Source organism: Oryzias latipes, chromosome 24, assembly GCF_053564925.1.
Source record: "Oryzias latipes strain Hd-rR chromosome 24, Olatipes_Hd-rR_3.1".
Lineage (NCBI taxonomy): Eukaryota > Metazoa > Chordata > Actinopteri > Beloniformes > Adrianichthyidae > Oryzias > Oryzias latipes.
Window position 1 is genome coordinate 11,336,574 of NC_136260.1, and position 24,363 is coordinate 11,360,936.

Below are 24,363 nucleotides of genomic sequence, written 5' to 3' on the forward strand. Positions count from 1 at the left end.
AGCACAGTCTCGCGTGGTGAAGCAATGGAGCAGAAAGGTCAAAGGCCAGCAGCATTTAGGTGAACAGTGAGAACAGGTGACGGAGAGGTGAGGGGGAACTCACTCACGTGGCTTACAGAGGGGACAAAGGGATTTAGGCGGATGCTTTGAGGTCATTAGATTCAGGGCAGGACACGGACAGATTACTGAGTGACCCCACGACACATAAGAAGTCTGAGTCAGAAATGCAATAAGAAGTAAAAAATACAAAACATTTGAATAATGTAATGTTCGTGAAAAATCATACCCAGCAAAATGTGACTATTAAAATTAGCCACAAAAGAAACATTTTTTGAGCCAAAAATAAATGTAAAAAAGACAAAAGTTAAAAATCTAGACTTCAATAAGCAGTAAGACAATCCAAATGATCCTGAAACCGCTGAATCTGTGACAGAACGCCTTCAAAATTATAAGTGATGCCAAAGCAAAGCTGCCAAAAGTCAAATGCAATCAATGACAAACAATGAAACTAAAACTGACCAAAAAATGTAAAATAAACTTGTTTGAATTCATTGTTTCCCATTAAATGAAGTGATTGGCAAAAAGACTGAAACTAAATGGATACAATAGAGCAAAACCATCCCATAAAATCTGCAAAATCAAATGCAAAATAAATTACCTGCAAAATATATTGAACAAATTGAAAAATTAGCTATGGAGCTGTGAAAGTGAAGCAATTTCTTTAACATAAAAAGACAGAAATTATGCCAAAATTGTGCCTAAAAATGAGGTTACTCCAAACACCTCCATTAGGCTTTAATCTCTTGCTGATGGCACCAAAGGTGTTGAAACAGGAAACACAAATCTGGCTGTTCTCACCATCCAAACAAGACATGAAAGGCCTCTCTCTCACTGTCTCACCGGGGGCTGTGTCGTTCTGAATGACCCTGTTCGGGGGGTCCTGGGGTGACAGGTGAGATCTTTGCACACTGGCTTCTGCTTCCGCATTACAGCAAAATTATGATTGACTCAAAAGAAAAGCCTCCTCCTAGAACACAACAACATCACAAGTAAATTCACAAAATAACAATTTCAGATTTTTAACAAAATTAATATTCATTGTCAAAACTGCACATTGAGATTAGCTAATAAATTTAATGGTGTGAATGAAAGTACAAACTAAAAATATGGAACATTTTAGTTTGTTTATAAGTGCTCCAGTATGTTACAATTTGGATACAACAGAGTAGAAGACCCAGACCATGACATTACCACCGCCATGTTTGAAAGCTCTTCTTCCTTTTGGGTTGTGATGGGCACCTAAAACAAATTAAAATATTGTGTCTATGTTTCTTGAATTTCTCTGAAATTCTGATGTTTTCTTTTAACATAACCTCTATAGTCAGTTGAAAACTGGGCATCTGGTCTAGAACTAGGATGTTTTTCTTTGCTCACTTTTATGATTTTCTCTACTGACACATACTGTGCCACAAATTTATTCCATGTAAAAATATCAAATTTGTCTTATGTAAGGATTTTATCGTCTTTAGTCACAAATAACTATATTTTGTCAGAGGCATACTTTTAAAATGGATGTAAATCCTTCAATGGGGACTCAATATTTAAGAGTATTTTTTATTTTGAAAATATACCTAGTATTCCAACAAGAGCAGTTTTTCTCTGATGCACCTCATAATGATTCCACAAAGAAATGTATTTGTCTTTAAAGAATGACCTGACTAAGATGATTCAAGTCCTGTTATACTGGGGGGGAACTACTCATTCCAAAAACCAAAGAGTGACAACTGCAGTGCAGCAGTACCACAGAGGAAAAAAGATAAAAGGGGTTTGAGGCCCTTGAGAAAGGGGGTGAATCAGCAGAGGATGATTGCAGCACGAGTCAGCAGTGATCATCAATGGTATCAGTTCTGTTGGATGGGGTCCTCAAGGAAACCTCCACCCATCATGTTAACACAAATGGGTTATTTAGTTTCAGATTTAACAATGTTGTGTTCAGAACATTTGTCTTATCCATTCACAACCACCAACAATCTTTTGTGACTCATAAACCTTGTGGGCAACTAAATAAACTCTAATAAAAAAATGTAAACAGCTAGAACAGAATATAAAGACCCAGAAAAAATGTGACCAGATTTTACTGATGGCGAGCTACTTTTCTGGCCTCAACAAAGATGTCAAGAAAAAAAAACGGTCATGTGAAAAGTTGGTTTTAAACAAAATAAATTATTTTCCTGATTCTTCTGAACTTGACATTCAACAGTAGTTGTCAGCCCTGATCCACACATAATACTTAGTGTCCACTAGAATCCAGGCTGACGTGACTGATCTTTGTGGAAAACGCGATTAGGCCATGTGTCATCACATCACATTGAGCTCCTCTGTTGCCTCTGCCCCTCTGCCTGACGTCCTATAACTTAAACTTTATAGAGTTCAAAGAAACAAGGGTCTTTTGTCTGAGTCACTCAGTAAGAAACTGCAGTCACCATCATTACTGCTGCCATGTGTTCATCTCCATCATTCGTGTGCAGCTCACCATAGATCCGCAGATCACAAAGTTAAAGCAGAGACACAAACTTTGCTCTTTCTAAATCAGACCCATTTATTACATTTAAAAGGATTTCTATGACATTTTTGAAATGTAGATTTAAAAAGTAACCATTTTAAGCATCATTTCTTTCACACAGAAATGTGTCCCCTCCAACCCCACAAACATCACTTGCCCTCTCCAACCCCCTCATGGGACACAACAGCTGTGGTTTCACCCCCACCCAGAGTCATATGACATGGGCAGGTGGGATAAAAACCTATATGGACATACCCCTACTGCCCCTCTTCCATCTCCCTGAATGTCAGCCACACACTTGTGTTCAGTCTCTACTGTTCAAGGGTGTGACCATGTTGCTCTGCTGGAATGCGCTCCCCGTTTGTAGATCACACTGTATGTCTGATCTCTTAGACAGCAATAAGATTCCACAGACACAATCCCCCTGCTGCTCCAGCTTCTGCTTGTAGCTGCTGTTTATTTCTAAGAGAAGGCCAAAAGATGCACATTATGATTAAAGTGACTTTATTTTCCCCCTTTCCTCTAAGAATTTAACCTTTTTACAATGTGCACATTTGTAGTTGTGTGTCCTAAACCAATGGTTCTAAAATACAGAACATTTACACATGGGGATACCACTATACACACAAACGCATATAAAACATATAGTAATATGTAAAAATAAAAAATAAAAGTACATGAACAGCAGCTATCTAAATATTTATAGAGAAATCCAGTTAAAAACAACATGTGGTACAGCCAGAGACATGTTTTAAAATTTGTTTCAGATGGCAAAACTCATTTTAAAATGTATATTATTCCTTTAATATTACAATTTTCATTTAATTGAAAATTTGCATTGTCGTTTTTGTGCTACTAAAGCTTTTGAGTACTTCTGCAAGGTTCTAAAATATTGCTTTTATGTCTACATAAATGTAAACAAAGCAATCTGGTGCTAGTTTGGGGAAACTTGGCAAGAAAAGCCATTAACAGGGATACATTGCCTATTATAGGCAACAACAAAAAAAGAAATGATAAATTATTTAAGTAGTTTAACCAAGAAAGGGAAACTTATACTCTGATTGTTTGCAAGGTCCCTTGGTAAATTTTTGGGAGCATGTTTATAACTTTAAAAATAAATCTTTTAAAAATCGTTAACTTTCTGAAGTTTTATTGCTGTACAAAGCGAGAAATTAAAAAGAAAAACGTAATCAATTGTTTAAATGTGATTCTGATACATTTACTTGAGGTTTGTTTCTACTCCTTTCACAGAAGGAACTTTTTTTAAGCTTTAGTTTCGGGGGATTGTTTTTACGGACGGACATGTTGTAATGAGGAGGTTTAATCATAGCTAAAACTATGATTTTATGATACTTTAACGTTTAAAATAAAAAAGTGGTATTGTGAAAATAAGTATCTATTATGTAGGGTATTGAACGTTTGAAATCAGATCGAATAGCGGGTGTATAGCCTGCGTTCTGCGGCTGCGTTAACCGTTATTGCTCACGCGCCTCCTCCGCTTGTTATTTTGGACACAAGCCTCGCAGAGTGAGTCAGAGGTCGGTAAAATGAGCAAGTTGCTGGGTTGTTGAAGACAGCGAAAGATTCTTTATTATTATTATTATTATTATTATTATTATTATTATTATTATTATTATAATGTATTCATTATGATTATTATCTGTAGTAAAAAATAACTCACAATATCGCCTCAAGAACCACATTTGTGTTTGTTTTTCGTGTGTTTCTCACTGAGCATCGTCGTGTAAACGGGAGTCCACTTGTGTTTTGTGTCGCACGTGTTCTGGTTAACAGCTGCTTGTGTGTCTTGTTCACCAGAAAATGTTCCCGACGACTCGCCACCTGTCCAGAGTGCTGCAGCTCACTCTGGCGGTCATTAAGCCTGATGCTGTTGCTCATCCGTTGATGATGGAGGTCAGCCTTCAATGTAAATCCAAACATACACACTAAAGGTTGACGCCATATAAAAAAACACAATGTTAAAATAAAGTTTAAAAGGAACACACAGTTTTGAATCTGACATATATTTTGGGTGTGATGTTTATTTTAATTAACAGCCTAATCTTGTGAAAAACTGCATAAAAGAGCAGGAAGTAAATCTTTATTGACCATATATATTCAGGAAATTCAGAGAGAAGTTTCAGCTGATTGCAAAGAAAAGGAAAACGTAGATTTTAAATTGCAACGACATATTTTATTGTAATGTAAATTTCTGTATAAATAAGACAGAATATAAAAAAAATCTAGGAAATCATATTGTATGACTTTTTAAAGAATGTGTCAATTGGTGCAGAAGAAAATAAGTATTTGCCCCTATAAACAAGTAAGAATGCTGCCTCTCATAAACCTCTTACTTCTTCTTTATGTAGCGTTTCTATTTTTCATTCATGTCACCTTTTTAAACTAGTTATCTGTATAAAAGACACCTGTCCACACTCTTTAACAGTGAGAATGCAACCTTTCCATGATGAACAAAGAGCTGTCAAAGGACACCAGGACACGATTATTCACCTGAACAAGACTGGGATGAACCAATATACAAAAAGGAAGCAGCCTGATGAGACAAAATCAACTATTGGAGCAAATATTAGTAGATAGGAGAAACACAGGATCACTGGCGATCTCCCTCCACCTGGAGCTTTGTGCAAGAAGATCTCACCTTTTTATGTACAAATGATCTTGGTAATGATGAAGAAACATCCCAGAAGTATACCAGATCTGGAAGAACACATCATGCTCTGGGTCTGTTCTTTTGCAAAGAGGGTGGATAAACTGATCTGTCTTCAGGAAAAGTTGAATGGGAACATGTATAGTGAGATTTTGGGCAGAAACTATAAGTAAGAGCATTGGGGATGATATGTGGCTGGATCTTTCAGCATAACAAAAATCCCAAACTCATCACCAGGGCAACAAGGGGGTAGCTACGTGACAAGCATTTCAAGGTTCTGGAGTGGTCTAGCCAGTCTGGACCTCAATCCAGTAGAGATTCTGTGGAGGGAGTTGAAAGTCTGTGTTGCCCAGTAACAGCCCAAAAACATCACAGGTCTGAGAAGGTCTGCATAGAGGAATGGACTAAAATAGCAGCTAAAGTGTCTGTAAACCTGTGAAGACCTACAGGAAACCTTTGACCTCTGTCCTTGACAACCAGGATTACATTAGATTGTTGAGGTGAACTTTAATTATTGACCATTTTTGGCTCCATTATACAAATAAATTCTTTAAAAAGTCTTATGCGATTTTTTTTTCTTTTCTTTTTGTCTATTGTGTCTTTCACAGTTAATGTGTACCTCTTTCCTTTTTAAAGGGACCAACTTACAGAACCTGTGTGTCCCAAATACATTTTTGCTTCACTGTAGCTCTTACTGATTGACTCCTATAGATTGTTTGTATCTCAATGAATTCTGTTTGAATGGTTCGAAACCTTTTTTGTTTTTGTTTAAATATCACTAACAAATTGATGTATCTGATTTATCTTTCAGGCTCTTCACCAGAAAATTCTAGATAACGATTTTAAAATTGTCAGATGCAAGGATCTGGTGTGGGAACGGCAGGACTCGGAGAAGTTTTACGCCGAGCATTCAGGTGTGCGCACAGCGTGTGCTTGTGCAGATTTTCTGAAATGAACAAAGGCAGGCTGTTCTTCATCCATGTGACTGAAATTGAGTCAGGAGGCAGAATTGGCCGACACGTCACACCATTTGCACGGCAAAAACAAGTGAATCACCCTACTTTGCTGCTAAGAAGCCAACTTTAAAGGCTGCCGTGCAAAGAGAATGAAAAAACAGAGCATGGATGACCCTGTTTTGCCTTTATTTTCAGGCCGATTCTTCTATCAAAGACTTGTTGAATTTATGTCGAGGTGAGCCTCCATGTCTTTAAAAAAAAAAATGACTGATAGTAATCCTGTGTGCTGCCCCCCTACAAATGTTGAAACCATCAATGTAAAATTCTTCGCAGTGGTCCGATGAGAGCGTATGTTTTAGCCAGAGAAGATGCAATCCGTCACTGGAGGGGACTGATGGGACCGACCAAAGTGTTCAGAGCCAGATACACCGACCCGAATTCTATCAGGGCCCAGTTTGGGCTCACAGATACAAGAAACACAACTCATGGCTCAGGTTAGAGATGTTTAAAGACCAACTTTAATCATTTATTACAATTACCAGAACAAGATGAGAGTGGGACTTTAATGCTTTTACCATCATGAACATAATCCAGTTCTTTCAGGTTATTTTACGCTGTACGTTGGTAATTTATACCGAAATTACCAACATAAGTGGGGTATATATATATATATATTTTAAAGTTTAAAACAAATAAACTTCCAGCCTTTCTTTGCTTTTTGCAAAGTTTTTAATTTACAGAACTTTAACTGCTGTTCTTCAGTTTGACACCTTCAAATATGATTTTTTTTTCCCCTCCATCAGATTCTCCAGAGTCGGCTCAAAGAGAGATAAGCTTCTTCTTCCCAGATTTCCACACGGCAGACTGGATGGAGAAAGAAGAGCCGCTGTTCAGATCAGGAAAGATGACCTATGACCATCAGAACCAGGTCCATGTTTTATCAGCAGCAACACAACCTTAAGATGACTCAGTTTATATGAAGTCATGTTGGACCTTAAAGCTTTATTGGATGAAAAAAAACCACATACACAGATGACAAAATGTAAACTCATTTGTGCAAAACAAGATACAGTAAGCCTGATCAGTCATCGGCACAGACGGTAAAACCGTAACAACATGCTGTGCTTCTTTTCCAAAACAAATATTTACACTTAAAATAAAAAACACAATGATAGCATTACACACCATTTATCAAAAGCAGCAAGAAGTGTTTTTATTCACCCTGTATTTCACAAAATACTATTATTGGCACAAATGAATTATTAGAGATGTTTTTTTTCTGACCAAATGACAGTTTCACTTTTTTGTTCTCATTTATGTCAAAACATACAATAACACACGTCATGATGTGCATTGGCACATGATTCATATTCATGTATGAAATTACCGTCCATGAGACCATAAGGATTTCTGTACAAAAACACATTCATGTCACTGATTTCACAGTTGTGTTGAACCTGGCTCCGTCCTGCCTTCATGTGTTTTGAGTGGCCGCCTGTTTTAGAGTCTCCACAGGTTTCATGATCTCATAGGTTGTGAGAGACTTCTTCACTTTTCCATTTTTATCTACCTGGTGGATGCTCTGCGTCACGGTAATGGTCACCTGTTTAGTCGACATCCGATTATCCTGCCATTTTGTCTGTAAATGGTAAAAAACAAACACAGAGACAATAAAGAAGTTATTTAATATAGTTTGAAGCTTTTATTTTTGAAAGGTTTAACCATTGATTGGTATGCAATGGGTGTGAGAGGCTTACAATCTCCTCTGTGTGGAGAACACTTCTGCGCTGCACTGTGGTTCCTGATGGAGGTGAAGCGGCCTCCGGCTTCGGAGAGGCCAGGATGGATGACGGGCTGCTGGGCGTCACGTTGTTCAGGCTGGCTTCAGACACGGCCGAGCAGACCTTCAGGTACGCCTGAGCCGGAGGAGGGAGGCCGTCTTCAAAAAAGTCTGGAACTGCAATAAAGACAAACAGATTTGTTTTTGAGATTTGACCTTAATAATCTGCAAAAATTTGGTTTCACTTCAAACATCATCATTGAAAGTCTTCTTTTTCCTTAAACACTCACATTGATGAAAATTGTAAACATGTTCTTGTGATATTTTTCTGATGATGGAAGGCATAGATAAAGAAAATAAAGCTTAAAATGGTATGTAATAGGCGATAGGAAGGGCGTGCCCACAACTCTGAAAAATTGCTAATGAACCCTAATGATAATTAAAAGACCACTAGGAACGCTTTTACAATAGATGCAAAGATGATCGGAGGGAAACTTTGAATGTTTAAGGCGTTTGGTTCCCTGTTCCGCACTCGACCGCTGCATCAGAAAGACCTGGATTCCCAGCAGACTGCTCAATGTTCAGATCAAACACACTCTTTACTAATTGAGCTTAATGGATTTCTCTTCTTACTCAAAATAAAAACGTAGCTAAAAAAGCAGGAGTGTAAATAACCGTTTTAAGAAGGCGCAGGTCTTTTATTCTATAAGAATTACCAGAATAAAGTAATTATTTGACAGATTTTAAAATACTTGTTTTAAATATATATATTTAAAAAAGAAACTAACTAGCTGGGCTTGAACCCACAACCTGCTGCTGCTTATGAGGTCAGTCAAGAGCCCACTGGTGACATTTACCATTGAAGCAGTCTTTACAGTACAAAGCTTTTCTCTAATTTGCCCATTTGTGGATGTGCTTTTTGTGTCTTTATTGTGAAGTGGAAGTCTCTTTTTTTTTGTGTTTGTGTTACGTCAATGCTCATCAACCTGGATTTGCCAGCAGCTGCATCTGTTGCCATGAGAGCAAAGATCTGTGTGTGTGTGTGTGTGTGTGTGTGTGCTCTGTGGCTTTTGAAGCAGCCTGTTATTTACCCCTTTACTGAGTCATCTTCCCGTGGCTTCAAAGAAAACGCACACACTTAAACACGTTTGTGTGAAAAGACAAATTTGCCAACAAAAAACAGATTTCATAAAGAGGCAGTACATGGAGCCTTAAAGCTCCTTTCTTCCAGCACAAAGTTGATTTTCTAGACTTGCTTCAGGAGCTCTGGTGCATTGAATATTGGTGCATTGAAAATTGGTTGCACAACCTTTGGAAAAAAGAAAAAAATTGATTTTCCCCCCCACAATTCTTTGCCACAGTGTGACAACTATTTTAAATGTATTTGCTATTCTCCATACAACACTGATTTATTGTAAATAAAATGCATAAGCACTGCACTGACAATTACCCACAAGCTGGAAGCTTTGATTGAAAGCAAACGGGTAAGAAATATGATGCATATAAAGTGGTTAAGTATGTCACTAATATAGTAGCTTTTTAAGAAATCAAAAGACTTGCAGAACAATAATCCGTACGCTCAATAAACATATTGTGTCATTAGTTAAGCAAAGAGCTGGAAGGCTAAAGCCTAAATCATTAAGAGATGATGCACCACACAAGTGTTATGGCTTCTATAGCCAAAGAATATGAATATTGACACACCTTTATGAAATAAAATAGTTGCAACAGCATAAAAAAAACCCTCAGAAATGTGGAAAAATGTTGTTTTCCTAAAGCGTTTCCCTCTTTCCATTTTAGCTTTAATTTTAAATTCCCTTCTTAAATCCTAAATCATGCAGCCTCCTTACCTGGGCTGATGTTCTTCTCAGAGATGAAGCCGACCTCGGAGTTGTCAGACGGGATGCTCTGGATGGATGACAGCGGGATGTCTGTGTCTGTGCTCGTAAGCCATGTCGATTCCGTCTCTTTGGTCCAGCTCTCCAGATAGCGAGGTTCCAGAGCATCAGTCCTGCTCCCCCCACAGCCCATAACTCAGCCTCTACACAACACCTTCACCTACAAACTCAATTCACCTTCAAGGGCAAAATGGCAAAACAAAACAAAAGGAGGTCTAGCATGCATTTAAAGCTTTACATCTGTTAATGTTAAGGATTACATCTGTTAATCAATAAGCAGACTTACAGCTCAGAGGAAAGCTGTGTGACAAGCTTAAGAGCCCTCATGAGTTTCGTCTGTTTGGTTGTCTATCCTTCCTGGAGCTCTGTTCCTCTGGACTCAGATAACTTCCTTTACGGGCATCTTCTGACGATCAAGAGGGCCAAGCAGACCAAAGTACACAGAAAAGCGCCAAACCCCAACCATTATGTAGCCACCTAAAATAATAGGGAAACAGGTGAGTGGCGCCTTCTCTTACACAGTTTAACTAACACAGATCATTCTTTCAAACAGATCTACAGTTCTTTTCAAAATAAAAGATATAAAGACAACTTTAATTTTAACATTTAATTGATTAAAGGCATATTTTTCCACTACTGTTATTGAATTGGATCTGACTTATTTCTTCACTTATTTGTAATCATTCTTAATTGTAATTGTGCAGCGATTTTGTTATTTTCCGACTTTTGCTTTGGATTTAAACTCTAAAATAGGAATTAGAAAAAATAAAAACGGACTTTACAGCCTTTTCTCTCATTTATAACATTTTTTCTTTTATGGCAAAAGTTTTTTTAAGGCGAACATAATTGCATATTATCGAAAAGGTGAAAATAACATTTTCTATTAGAAGATTAGGGTATTTATTGATTTTTATATCATTTAATGCAGTATTTTCCTTCCCTTTGTAAAAGATTTGAACTATTGCTCCTCTGTGATCCGGATTACAATTTGGAGCTTTTTATAGTTATGATCACAGACTAGCGGACTCCTACGAAACCTGCAGGAGAAAATGATGCTGTGTAAGTAGGTCGCCATGATGAATGGACCCCTGAGGCAACCAAACAGTTATGTTCTATCACAACTACTGGGAGGGACGACATATAATTTACCGGTTATTTTTTTAGGTAAATAAATCATACATATTTTATTTATTTTCGGGAGTATAATAGATGCTAGTGGTTAGCACGCTAACGCAAAACAGGTGCACAGATTCTTTTAAAACACAACCCTGTTTTTAACCAGCATTTACTAGCATTCTGCCACATTCACCAGCAAACCCAACATGGAAAAATAGCCTGGTTAGATACCAACCTGTTGCAGCGCTCCTCTGTTTACAATCACTGCCTCCACCGCTTTCCCCACCCACACCTACTGCTTTAATCAATGCGCACCGCGATACACCTGATTTGTTCACTGTGATCCCGTAAGATCTCGCGTTGCTAAGTCTGTGCGTTCAGGGACATTCAGGACAAAAGGAAGTTCCTAAAAATAATTTTGTTGCATCTGTGTATATGTGATGATCTTCTTTTTTAATCTATATAAAATAATAAAAAAAGGAAGTTATCCTGTCAATGTCCATTATTTCAAAAGTATTAAAAAATACAACCATTTCGTATTAATAAGTTTACAAATTGACACATTTATAATTCTGTTAACAGTTTTTTTATTTAAAACAGACAAGTAAACATCTCTGGCTTTCAGTTTTTTAAAACTTTTTTTTCAGTCTTTGCTACGGATTCATTGTCTAGAAAATTGTTTTACACCTGCTGGCTCATGTGGCTAACAATTTCTTTTGTGCAAAAAAAGTTGTATTTCTTTTTCTTTTCTTTTTTTTGCTGTTTTCTATACGATTTTTATTGAACATTTAGAACATTACAAAAACTCAATTACACAATTTTTTTGTAACATTTGCAGAGTACATTTCAAAAAGTTGTATTCTGATCATAGTTACCCTCGACTCTCCTGACAATTTCCATGATCTTCAACCGTTATTACCTCATGCAAAACTCTTTAGCAATTTTCCCTTTTTTCATTTGCCACTAGTTGTTTTGCAGTGCCATGTAAAAAATATATAATTAAAAATAGGAAAACAATCAATTTCCTAGTAACCCTGAAGCAAGTCTATCTACAAATGTAATTTGATTAACATGAAGTTATTTAATGTAAAACTTCAAAACTGAGATGGGAAATGCTATAATTTATTGAAAGTTTGATAAAATAACGTTTCGTTATTTTGAAAACATCCAAAATTAAGAAATCTCAAGAAGCTGGTGTTTGCAGTCAATGTTAGAGGTAAATCTCTTGTTCTCATAATATTTAAAAAGTTACTTACTTACTTACTAGCCGAATATGACATTAAACTTCTGAATATGTTTAACAAATTGAGAAGCAGCAACACAAAATCCCAACGTTTACTTTAAATCTGACTTTTTTTCAAGTCCCCAAGACATAAATACATATATATTTGTTTGACACGTCTGTTTTGTTAATAATTGTGTCGTATCCAGGTCAATTCTTTTAAAGTTTTTACATAGTTTGAAGTGCATTGCAAGTTAATTACCCTCAGTTACAGATTTGAAAGAAAATGCCAGTTGGCCTAGTGTAGTCCTATTTTTTAGGCACACTACACTCACTGGCCATCAGATGTGGACCTTTTTGTTCTGCTCATTTGTTCTGATGTCAACACCTCAAAACCTTTGTGTGGTGGAGGAGCTGCATTATTCTATAAAATTAAAGTGTTTAATAGAATTCACTTCAATAAATGCTGCTTAGATATGTGTTTACCTTTCATCTTAATAACTTAATTTCTTTTGCAAATTTCACTTTTAACATTTTTTTATATTTATTTTCATGCATATAACTTGTCATTTTTGAGGGTTGTGGCACACATGTCAACAGTCAACTAAACTAATGCAGTTGTAGTTCCACAATAGTCCACACGGTGGCACTGCGTCTCCTCTTGATCAGTGTGACCTGAGCAGCTGGAGGCTTTACCAACTAAATCTCACGGCAAATCCCTTTAGCTGACTTGGCTTGACTGATCTTTGCGGGAGGTTTCAGGAAATGCAGCAGGTGGAGGAGCGGGAGGAGTCAGCTGCGGAGTGCCGTGAGTGTCTGTGGACCTCCACGGAGACCTACTGTCAGGTGTACCGGGGGTGGGGGGCAGGTGCTGCCGCCCGCGGTCACCTTTGACACGTCTGACCCCCGTGTATGTTTTTGTTAGCTTCCCTGGTTAGCTCAAGACGGAGCGTCTTGGAGTCGGACACGACAGCAACCGCTGCCTTCCTGAACACCGTAAGTTTCCTTAACTTAGTTTAAAGGAGACTTATGGGGCGTTTTGGTCTGATTTAAAAGGGGGGCAAACTTTGTTGAAGAGTTCGAACTGTTTCTTCCCCCCCCCCCCCATTCATTCAGGTCAAGTGCAGCCATGGATGACAACGACGCCAACGTAAAGGTCGCGGTTCGAGTGCGACCCATGAACAGGAGAGGTATGACACGCCCCGCCCACTTTCAAAATAAACTTTATTCATAAAATGTTTGAAAAATACTTTTTTTCGCCCTTCCCAACCAAATTAATTGGTAGTGTGAGCTCAGAGATGAACTGTCCTGAAAAACCAGCTGCCATACTTTTGATTTCCTGCCCATCCCTCATCACCTGATCCAATTAAATCCATTTCCGGTCCACGTTCCTCAACTTTTTGGTCCAAAGCTGCACGTTCGCAGCTCCACGCTGATAGGAAGTTGCAGTCCTTCCTTTTTTAAACAACCAAAACGCTTGTCCTGCAGAAGGAATGAGGAAGAGAAGGTGGGACCCAGCTTTTTTATTTTTTTAATTGAAAACACAGATGACAGACGTTAAATAACAAATCCACATTAAACTCTACATCAATTGTTCAAAGTTTTAATTGCTCTTTTTGTTTGTACTGGGGGAAATGGAAAGTAAGTAAAATCTTATATGGGCCAATAAATCCCCCCCCCAAATTTGGAGCTTTATGGGTAAATTTAGTTTTGTGAATATAATACTTGTTTTACAAAATCAGGAGATTTATTCAATAAAATTAAGACAAAGGTTTACTATCATAATGAATGAAAGCAAATAAGATGTTTTTCCATGTTAAAGTAAAATGTGGATACATTTTAGATTTTATCAGATTTGTTAATCTGTCCCAAAATCATTTTAGTGTTCCTGCAAGTCCCAAAAAAAATAAATGTATCAACATTTCCTCAAATTGAAAACAGAACAGTTTTAGCAATATCTTTTTTTAGCCTTTGGATTTATGGATTTGTTGGATACAACCTCTGAATGATCCTGAATGAAACCTCTTTCACTTTCTTGTTTACAAGATATTTGTCAAACAGAAGCCAAACCTTTTCCCAACAAATGTGTGCATGAAGTGAATTCCAGAGTTTTCCGACAGCAGTGTCCGTCACGTGAAGCTGGAGTTGGGGAGCGGATGGAGAAGTTCCTTTAAAAAGATCAGTGAGGTTGAGGGAAACACCATCAAGAACATCTGAAAAGTTCTTCATGGAAACGGGGATCTTATAGAACTGCATAAATTCAGTGTAGGGTTGACCCTGTTGATTGAATAATTGACTAACTCATCTGATATTATTATCAAACGACTGTTGTTCAATTGTTTTTGTCAAGAATATATCTATTGTTCCAAATGTAAAACCTGTGAGGAGAAAAGTTGTGTTTTAAATCATGGACAGAGCATGAAATGAAGAACATTCTGCCTGTAGGCCAGTTGTAAACCGCTTATAACGTTTGCACAGACAAGTCTCAATGATTCATCGGCATGAAAAAAAATGGAGTTGTGGCTGAAAAGTTATGATAATCACCATTTATTTAAAAAAAATACTGATATTTTGCTCACTCTTATTTGAAATAACTTAAATGGCAATTGTTTGTATTTTAGAAAAAGACCTAAAAACAAAGTGTGTGGTGCAAATGGACGGAAACCAGACAATTCTGCATCCAGCCATGACTAATCTGAATCAAGGAGATCCTCGGTAAGCTGCATGCCAGTTGATATCATCACCTTTTTTTAAGTCAACCCTTTACATTGGTAGTTACATTTGCATTCAGCTTTTACTCCTTTTTGTTTTGTATTCCTGCTGTTTTTTTTTCTTTGCTTTTGAACGCTGCACAAAAACAAAGTTTTTATTTTTATTAATGAAATATGATCCAGTCTGTGCTCATGCTAACCAGCTAGAACGATCCATGTCTTTTCATCTTTCTGGTTCCAAATAAAAGCTGCAAAGTAAAAAAAACAACAACAAAAACCCAATGATGTCACAGATTTCAGCTAGCCTCCTATTAAAATGTATGTAAAATGTCAGATCTGAGACATTAGTGTATTTGTACACTTTGAAAACAGTTTTTATTTTCTTTCACAGCTGTGTACAGATGTCTGAAAGTCAGAGTCTTGATTGGTCAAAGTTTGACTTGGTTTAACTGACCATGTGTCTTACATGGGTGGCATGTTTTGTAAGTAGAGCCCAAAAGCGTTCCTAAAAACGTAAATGTGAGATTTTGGAACTCAAAATGCGCGTTTAAGGGTGTTTACATAGACTTCATTGAAAGTGGACGCTTGAATAAGCATTGCAGAGGGTGGTGTGAACGGAGCTTTAGGTTGGGGGATTGCTAGCGGGAAAGCATGTAAACAGAGAGCTCTCAGCAACGATTCCACCCACAAGTCAGAGGCAAGTTTCTAATGAACTAGTGCTGCTCTGCAGAAACACAGGATTTTTGATTTAGGCATAATCCTAATAAACCAAATGATGATCGCAGTGGGACTTTAGGTCAGTCTTAGGAAACAATGTCTGCGACTGTTGCAGACTTCACCGACAGCTCAGCGGCGCTTAATGGAGCATGTGTGGACAAACTCGATTAAACCGAGACTTTTGCTCTTTTTCATTCTCATTTTAGTCAAATGTTTTAGACAGATAGTTTTTGCCCAATGGCATTATGGTTTGGAAAGGGCTAAGCACTTACTTTCTAGTCACACCAGTGTCAACAATAAATGCAGATTTTTTTTAACAATTTCTGACTAAACAGAAGCATAATTTCCTTAGCTTAGGTTGCAGGTCCCTCACTAATGAGTCATTTTTCCCGTTGTTACCCTTTGGGTCTTGTTTTGACCCTGTTTGTGGTGTTTTTGCTCTCCACCCGCCTTGAAGTTTCTCCTCTTTTTGCCTCTCCTCCTTGAATGTTGTCTCTCTTGACACAGGGTGTGTCTGATCCTGCTCAGTCCTGCTCAGGCAGTCAAGTCTTGCATAGAAACAATGTTCGATTCCTGGTTTTGCTACCGGCATGTGTCTGCTGCATTCACACATTTTTGTGTTACTCCTGGAGAGAAATTAAACAGTTGTGAAGTTGTGATATTTACATTAGAATAGTGGAACTCGAGATCACTCTGCTTGTTTTCTAGCAATCTTTGCCCAACTTGCTGTTAATTCTAGGTTCTGGGTGAGTAAACACACCTGATCCAGGGCATTGATACCTAGAAAACAAGCAGGATCCAGATGCTATAGAAGCTTTTTATGGTTTTGTAGGGATCAGGGTTGTATTTTTGTCGTCCGTGTCTTGTGCACTGCTGTCAGTTCTGTTTTGGCACAACAAAATCAGCTGCAGATATTTCAACCTGTTTATCAGCTTTCCGGCCTGTTGGCCCTGATTCTGCTCCCTCACAGGTGAGTCAATGCACAACGGCAGCCGTTGCTGACTCTAAAGCTTCTCCATCCAGCGCCGTTTGTTTAGCTTTTCCGGGTAAACGGTCTGTTGCATTTCTAGATCTATAGGCCTCTGAAGTTCATCTCCTCCACCTGTTTGCCACAGGGAAAAAAACACAGTTTATCTTGTTCCTTCAGCTCCAAAAAGCAAACTACGGGTGGGTGTGTATCAGAAATGACATCTGTTCAGTGAGTCATGACATCCAGCAGCAGATCCAGGTGTTTGCCACCTGCATGATCTGCTCCAATCTGATGCTCCCCCTGCTCTGGAAGGGATGCCGGGTGCATCTCATCTTCTTATGTTTGGACTTTTGATGATTTTCTCGCATCCGTTTGGTTTGCTTAGCCATGCTCCATGAGAGGCGTGTTTCCCTTTTGGGGATAGAGGTTAACAGGTTTGTCTTGCTCAGTGGAACAAAGGCACTGCCACTGCAGTACCACAGAGTTCAAAAGAGGTTTCTTAAAACTCTATTAGGTGTTTACAACACCCCAAAAATCATTTACAAATAGGTTAGGCTGGTCTCTAATCAGAGGTATTGTGCTCCTAGGGCTAACTTGCTGCCTGTGAGTTTTTTCCTAAACACCTTGGTGACCCTCAGAGGCAGCTATTGTGTAACAGGATCCCTGTAGCTGCATGCTGGGATACAGCAGGGGCTGTTCAGACATCTGACAGAATGAAGATTAAGAAACTTCTTTATTGCTTTTGTTTTTTAACCAGAGACACATTTTTGTTTGAAATCTAACCCCCTAAAGTGTACCTGAAAAGCAACATTTGGTTTTACAGATGATTATTTGCGTCTACAGCATCTTTGGAGCATACTTTTATTCTGAAGGTCGTGGACTCTCCTCCTCCTCCTTTTTAAAGTGACTCCTTGAGTTATCTCAGGAATGTCCCTGATCAAAACGGGACTTTCTGTTGCTCTTTCATGAAGCAGTAGGTCCTCGTGTACAGAAGCTATATTTTATTTCAGGCTTTTTTTTTTAGGCCTTTTCAGGACCAACATTGATTCTACTATTAAAAAGATGTTGGAAAGTTGGCAAACTCTTAAGAGAGTGAAAAATATGAGTACAGCTGTAAATGTTCAGTTTTCAGTCGCATTATTGTGATGTGCTAGTTTTGCTGCTTTTTAAACGTGTTAAATTCAGGCTAAAAAGTAGGGATGTAAAAGATTCAGGTATGAATGAAAAAATCGATCAAGCACTGAGAGAACCGGCAGTGTTGGTTAAAAACCACAAAGTTATTTTGGTAAAAAGGTATAAAATCAGAGAAGTAAATATTCTGCTTCTGGCAAACCTTGTTGGTTTGTCTTCCTATTTGTGCACGTGTGATGCAAACAAAAAGGCGGCTCAGTTACAATTGGCTGAAGGGGAGCCACACCTAAACATGTAATGACCCCTTTTTCACAGCACTGCAAACAATACCTGAATATATTCATATGACACACTTTAAAAAAAAATCAAAACCGTCTAGTAAACACCAATTTCCAGGGTTTTATGTTTTGAAACCGTTTTCTCAAAGACATTTGGGTTGTGTTGATTAAAAGTGCCTATAAGGAAAAAATAAGCTTCTCTGTCAAAGGCATTTTCATTTCTGATTTGATAATAAATATAGAGATTGTTACGGAATTGGACGGTATCAAATCGCCACTTTTATGTATTGATTTGTGTATCAAATAATGTGAGGGAAGGATACACGCTCCACTAAAATGTCTAGAAGTGATGGAGAGCAGCCCAAAAGCCTGATTCTGGGATTGGATGTGGTGTTTGTTTGCTGGTTGGGTTTTAAACATGATCTGCTGAGATCTTTCTGAGGATCTTCTCACATTCTAATAGACAAAATCATAAGTAGGAGATTTTTGTATTGTTTTTTTTTCTTTTCAACTTTATAAAAATACAAATGTGCAGAAATGTTTGGTTGAACGAACGTAACTTCAGTCAAACTCTGAGATTAATTTAAGGTCTGTTCTAAAAAGGAAAACTTCTTATTTATTATTACTGTCTATGACTTATGAAGCAAATGTCCCAGAAAAAAACACAAAACTGATGGATTTGTTTGATCTGCGAAAGATAAGCTTGTGTGTGTGTGTGTGTGTGTTTTTTTTAAGTTACATGGTGTTTAGTAATTAGGTAGTTGTAAAACATTAAAGTATCTAGAATGCAGAATTTATGGGGATTTTTACAGTTATGATCCTCTTTGCCTGTAATAATTTTATTTGGCAGCTGATAAGACGTAACTTGCAGTTTCTACATCTCTCTAAATATGAGTAAAGAGTTGACGTCATAATACGTTTTGTGACATGTTTGAGTGTTTGAATTGCTTTTGATTCATCTTTTATTTTTCTCTCATCCCCAGGAATCAACCAAAGGTAATTGATTACTTTTCACTCTGAATGAATTCATTTCCTGCTTTGTAGTTTTGTTTGTCAGTACCGATGTCGTGTGTTTTTTCTTTTTCACTACAGGTTTTTGCGTTTGATCACTGTTTTTGGTCCATGGATGAATCCCAAAAAGAGGAGTTTGCAGGTCTGTACATATGAACAGCTTGTGGTTTGACGCTCCTCTCCATTCAGCTTTATTATCTCAGGGCTTCCTGATATGCAGAGCTTTTTATAGCACTGACAAAAAGAGAGTTCAGTTACATTAGAAGAACCTTAAAATGTACAGAAGTAGTCATTTCAATTTAAAAAAAAAGCTTGTCTTGTAAAAAGTTGGGCAGCCTCCCTCTAGCTTTCTCATTAAGATGATTTATTAAAGTTCAGAATGTACAGATTTGAAATGTTGATTCGTGGGTTTGTTCAGGTCAGGACGTGGTGTTCCAGTGCCTTGGAGAGAGTCTGTTGGACAACGCCTTCATGGGCTATAACGCCTGCATCTTTGCCTATGGACAAACCGGTAAGAAGGGTTTGAAAGCACACGAAAGATTTGTTTTTTGTTTTTTTTAAAGCAAAAATATTAAGTTTAGAGGTCAACTACATTTAGCTCTTATGTAATTGTTGTTCCATGTCTAAATATAAATCCCCTTCAATCTGGGTTGTGTTGCCAAAATACAACGGGAACATAATGTAGTGGGGGGAAAAAATCAGCTTTGTTTTAAGGTCGCTCCTTTGAAACACATCTTAAATTAACTTGCATGACAAAAAAAACATTGAAGTAATCTTTGTTTTTATCTCTTAGAGTTTTTAAAGTAATGTTTCATGTTTTATGCTGATTTTGTTTAAGAAAGTCAAAGACAAACTGGAGTATTTTTTGCTCTTGTGCATTCACTTCTCAGATATGTAGGAACATCCTTTTGAAATGTAGATTTTCCTCGTTTAAGGTTTTTTTCTTTTAAGTCGATAGAGCATCCAGAAAAAGCTTTAAGTTGCACTGCAAGTTTTAAGGTATTTTAATTTATGTACAAACTATTAGTTTAGCTGTTTTTCTTTTTTTGCAGTTGCTAACTTTCTCATCAACTTGGCTTTTAAGGTCATGAAGTGTGTCAATCAAAGACTCCCTCCAATAAAAATGGTGTTTTTAACATGTTGTAGCCTTTTCTGATGATGGACAGATATAAAGAAAATAAAGTTTAAAAGTGCATTTTTGAGTATGTCATTATTCAAATTGCGGTGAATCAAGAGCAGTCGATTAAAAAAGGGTTATAGTTGTTATAGTTGCACCATTAATGTTAGGTTGGGGTCGTGAGGGGCTGTAAGCTAGCGGCACAGATGCATGAAGGGACAGTCCTGTCCACAATTCAGATGCAAATTTTTTTATTTAATTTTGGCTAAAAACGGCATAATCATAATTAAGAGACCAATGGGAACGCTTCTAAAATATATCCAAAGATGATTGTAGTGGGACTTTAAGTTTTGTTTTCCCCTTCCACAACTGTTCGTTTCTGTCTAAACTCTGAATGTTATTTCTGCTTTTTATCTTCCAAATCCAAACAGAGCGTTCTAAATTTGGGTTCATTCCTTGAGCGGCTGGTTTGTGTTTTCCAGGTTCTGGGAAGTCGTACACCATGATGGGCTCCAGCGAACAGCCCGGCCTGATCCCTCGCCTCTGCAGCTCCCTGTTCAGCCGGACTGTAAAGGAGGCCCGCGAAGGAGAAACCTTCACCGTGGAAGTGTCCTACATGGAGATCTACAACGAGAAAGTCCGGGACCTGCTTGACCCCAAAGGGTGCGTGTGGTGGCGCTGGTGCAGAAACCTGAAGCTGCTTACTGGATGTGCAGAGTTTAAAAAGCACACCACACCACAGAGCTGTTCTTTTATTAAGGGCTAAAAACACTTGCTGATAATTGCTCTTTTAAATGTAATTAATAAACTTGACACATTCAGAGTTTGTTCATGTCTCCTTCTGTCTGCAGGAATAGACAGACACTGAAAGTGAGGGAGCACAGCGTTCTGGGGCCTTACGTTGACGGTTTGTCTCGGCTGGCTGTGACTAGCTACAAAGTAATGCAAATATACATTGAAACCCCTATTATTATTATTTTTTTTTTTTAAAGATGTCACTGTCTTGAATGGTGTGTATTGCTTCATGTTATACCAGGATATAGAATCTCTGATGTCTGAGGGCAACAAGTCTCGCACGGTTGCAGCGACAAACATGAACGAGGAGAGCAGCAGGTCACACGCCGTGTTCATCATCATCCTCACACACACCCTCATGGACCTGCGCTCCGGGGTGAGATGCAGCAGTTGTTGCCTAACTTTGAATGCTCTGCCACCTTTTTTGTTTTATTATAAGTGTGCAAATCCTATTTTGTTTTTCATTATATGTTTTTCTGAAGTGCTAGTTATTGAAGTTATAAACTGACCAATGAGACAATGAGATACCTCAGTAAAAGTATGAGGTCTCACGCCAAACATTCAAAGCGCTCGATTGACAAAAATCCCGCTTTGAAGTGGGAGGGGTACAGCCTTCCAACAAGCTCACTAGCTGGCTAGAGCGGTTGCCATGGAAACTCGAACCAATCATCTCTCACTTTCTGGTTCCAACATGGGACGTCCGTATTAGGAAAAAATGGTGACTGTATGGACTTCATTTGGTTGGAGAAGGAAGTAAGCCCATTTTACCTATGGGTGATGTCACATTCGCTCTGATAGAGTAAATGGTTGCTATAGAAAAATACATGAAGAATTTACTTCCTTTCTCCTGAGATTACACTTCCTGCTGCTCCTCATTGCTTATGAAGTTTGTAGAAAGGGGGAAAGGTTTTGTCAGGGGTCAAAGTGACTTGTTTGAGAAAAAAAAAAGTATGTTTTTTTTTAATTATTTACTTTTAGCAGCGTTTGATGGTTGTGTTGTGAGTCATTTCTGATCTGCAGACCTACAGAAGTGAACGTGTTGTTTTTTTATTTTTGTTGCACAGGTTTTTTTCTTCCCTCACCTGTAGTCATAGTCCTAAATGTACTGAATTTGCTCTGCGTTTCCTCCAGACGAGCGGGGAGAAGGTCAGCAAGCTGAGCCTGGTGGATCTTGCCGGAAGTGAGCGAGCTGCAAAGACCGGTGCAGCAGGGGAGAGGCTGAAAGAAGGCAGCAACATCAACAAGTAAAACCAACAGAAAAAAAAAAACATTCGATCTCAGCCTTTTCAAGCGAAGATTACCCCATTGATGTGAAGGCTTTTTGTCCAATCCCCCTCTCCCGCAGGTCTCTCAGCACACTGGGTTTAGTTATCTCCGCCTTGGCGGATCACGGAGCAGGAAAGAACAAGAGCAAGTTTGTTCCTTACAGAGACTCTGTGCTCACCTGGCTGCTCAAGGTACAAACTGCAAATTCCACAGTAGCCGAACACGGCCTTCTCAGTCTTTACCAAAACAATACCTCCTTCAACTTTGTCATGTTTCATTTGTCAGTGAAATTTAAAGATGTTTCATGTTGATTTTAAATTTCCCTGCTTAATATTTTTTTTTCTCTTTCTGGATTATGGTTTAAGATAGCTTTGTCTAAAAAACGGCATCAAAGCCAAAATGTTTTCAGAAAAATCAAACTCCTTTTGAAACATCTGGGTCTTCCATGCATCCAAATCAAAAAACTAGTTTTACTTTTTTTTTTTTTAGGTGTCTCTGTGCACAGATGTTTTCTTCTCTGTGGCATTCCAAGTTATTCACAGTTTTGAGTTGGCATCTGTAGGACAGCCTTGGAGGAAATAGTCGGACCGCCATGGTTGCCACGATCAGCCCAGCGGCGGACAACTACGACGAAACGCTTTCCACCCTGCGTTACGCCGACAGGGCCAAGAACATCATCAACCATGCTGTGGTGAACGAAGACCCCAACGCCAGAATCATCCGGGAACTCCGAGAGGAAGTGGAGAAACTGAGGGAGCAGCTGACTGTAGCTGAGGTGCAGATGATGATTTACAGAAATGAAATCATGAAACAGAAAAAAATTCTTAATGACGGGGGGGGGGGGGCCAAAAGCAATTTCAAAATATTCTGAATGTAAAAATAAATAAATAACTTAACTGGAAACTTTGAGCTTTATTGCAATTTGATTAGTTTTATTCTCAGTTAAAAATGTTGTTTCCAAAACTTGATATTTTCAAATTAATCATTAGTTATTTTTCTCTTTTTCTTGTTGCTTTGATGCTTTGCTTTAACCTGCTTTTGATATATTTCTTTCAAAAATACTATAACAGGTTGCTGCAAAAACTTGTCATCCAAGGAAATGTATAGATTTTTAATAAATAATACGAATAAAATAAATATTTAAAAATAAATCTATGGGTAGATTTACTATCATTATTTGTAAATCTATATAGAAGAAGCCATTAAAAAGGTGTACAAAGTTACAAATAAATAGATAAAAAGAAAAGTCACACAGAAATGAGTAAAAGTTGAAAAATTGTTTCTTAAAAAATAAAAGCATTTTCCAAAAAAAAAAAAAGGTAGAAAAGGGCAAAACCTTGTCAAAAAGAATAATCACGAGAAAAAACATAACTGTTTACTGGACTTGTGTCAAGACTGTGTTAATATGTCTTCTGTCTCTCTCAGTCGATGAAGGCTCCTGAGCTGAAGGACCGCCTGGAGGAGTCTGAAAAACTCATTCAGGAAATGACCGTCACCTGGGAGGAGAAACTCAGGAATACTGAAGCTGTTGCACAGGTGAATAAATAAATACGCCTAACTTCATTTTTTTTATTTGTTTGGTTTTGACTTTACAAAAGTATGTAAAAGAGAGAGCGTTTTAAAAGCACATACGGTAAGTTAAAATGAGACTGTTGCTTTGAGCGCTTCAGCTCCCTCTCTGGTTTCACCTTCATGAAACAGTGTTCAGACATGAAGGATGTGCTTTTCCTCTAGGAGCGGCAGAAGCAGCTGGAGAGCCTTGGCATCTCGCTCCAGTCATCAGGCATCAGAGTTGTGGACGACAAGTGCTTCCTGGTCAACCTCAATGCTGATCCAGCCCTGAATGAACTCCTGGTCTACTATCTAAAAGTACTGAACACAAGACTGAAGTGCTGAAGCAGCAAATGCTGTTTTGTACTTTCATTAACAGCTGGGTGTTGTGTTGTGATCTCTAGGAGCACACGCGTGTGGGCTCAGCCGACTCGCAGGACATCCAGCTGTGTGGGATGGCCATTCACGCTGAGCACTGTGTCATCGACATCACAGAGAACAACGGCGTGATGCTTACTCCTCACCGCAACGCTCGGTAGCTAAAAAGCTGCACCACAACCTGGAGAAAATTCTGTGGCTAAATTAAAGTAAAAAAAAAAAAAGAGGCACTGCT

General features: G+C 38.2%; 3 protein-coding genes across 12 annotated transcripts in view; 2 read left to right on the plus strand and 1 right to left on the minus strand.

Annotated features, from left to right (window-relative positions):
* Positions 1-3,855: 3,855 nt before the first annotated feature.
* Positions 3,856-7,878, plus strand: nme6 (NME/NM23 nucleoside diphosphate kinase 6). Of its 2 annotated transcripts, none has more exons than XM_004083678.5 (6): positions 3,856-4,101; positions 4,382-4,477; positions 6,043-6,145; positions 6,383-6,422; positions 6,521-6,681; positions 6,991-7,878. In XM_004083678.5, exons 2-6 carry the CDS (start codon positions 4,385-4,387, stop codon positions 7,146-7,148), a joined length of 555 nt encoding a protein of 184 aa, XP_004083726.1. In that variant the 5' UTR covers positions 3,856-4,101; positions 4,382-4,384; the 3' UTR covers positions 7,149-7,878. The 2 variants fall into 2 exon arrangements, with proteins under 2 accessions (XP_004083726.1, XP_011490078.1); XM_011491776.4 differs by having other exon boundaries at positions 3,953-4,090.
* On the minus strand, positions 7,159-11,344 carry baalcb (BAALC binder of MAP3K1 and KLF4 b). Its single transcript, XM_004083677.4, has 5 exons — positions 11,217-11,344; positions 10,152-10,342; positions 9,818-10,042; positions 7,945-8,144; positions 7,159-7,826 (listed from the first exon to the last, which is right to left on the minus strand). Exons 3-5 carry the CDS (start codon positions 9,996-9,998, stop codon positions 7,662-7,664), a joined length of 546 nt encoding a protein of 181 aa, XP_004083725.1. The 5' UTR covers positions 9,999-10,042; positions 10,152-10,342; positions 11,217-11,344; the 3' UTR covers positions 7,159-7,661.
* A 1,527-nt stretch (positions 11,345-12,871) lies between these two features.
* LOC101162260 (kinesin-like protein KIF13B) overlaps positions 12,872-24,363 on the plus strand; it is a 28,510-nt gene continuing 17,018 nt past the window's right edge. For 7 of the 9 annotated variants that reach the window (XM_078942429.1, XM_078942427.1, XM_023953262.2 and 4 more), the window contains exons 1-15: positions 12,934-13,199; positions 13,320-13,393; positions 14,825-14,918; positions 18,994-19,006; positions 19,103-19,163; positions 19,440-19,532; positions 20,621-20,801; positions 20,990-21,077; positions 21,175-21,309; positions 22,065-22,177; positions 22,279-22,390; positions 22,762-22,974; positions 23,625-23,735; positions 23,934-24,068; positions 24,155-24,285. In XM_078942429.1, coding sequence (XP_078798555.1) covers positions 13,333-13,393; positions 14,825-14,918; positions 18,994-19,006; positions 19,103-19,163; positions 19,440-19,532; positions 20,621-20,801; positions 20,990-21,077; positions 21,175-21,309; positions 22,065-22,177; positions 22,279-22,390; positions 22,762-22,974; positions 23,625-23,735; positions 23,934-24,068; positions 24,155-24,285 — 1,541 coding nt within the window. In that variant the 5' untranslated portion in view covers positions 12,934-13,199; positions 13,320-13,332. Of the gene's footprint in view, positions 13,200-13,319; positions 13,394-13,577; positions 13,711-14,824; positions 14,919-18,993; positions 19,007-19,102; positions 19,164-19,439; positions 19,533-20,620; positions 20,802-20,989; positions 21,078-21,174; positions 21,310-22,064; positions 22,178-22,278; positions 22,391-22,761; positions 22,975-23,624; positions 23,736-23,933; positions 24,069-24,154; positions 24,286-24,363 lie in introns of those variants that run through there. The other 2 variants (XM_078942426.1, XM_078942431.1) reach the window with 2 other exon arrangements.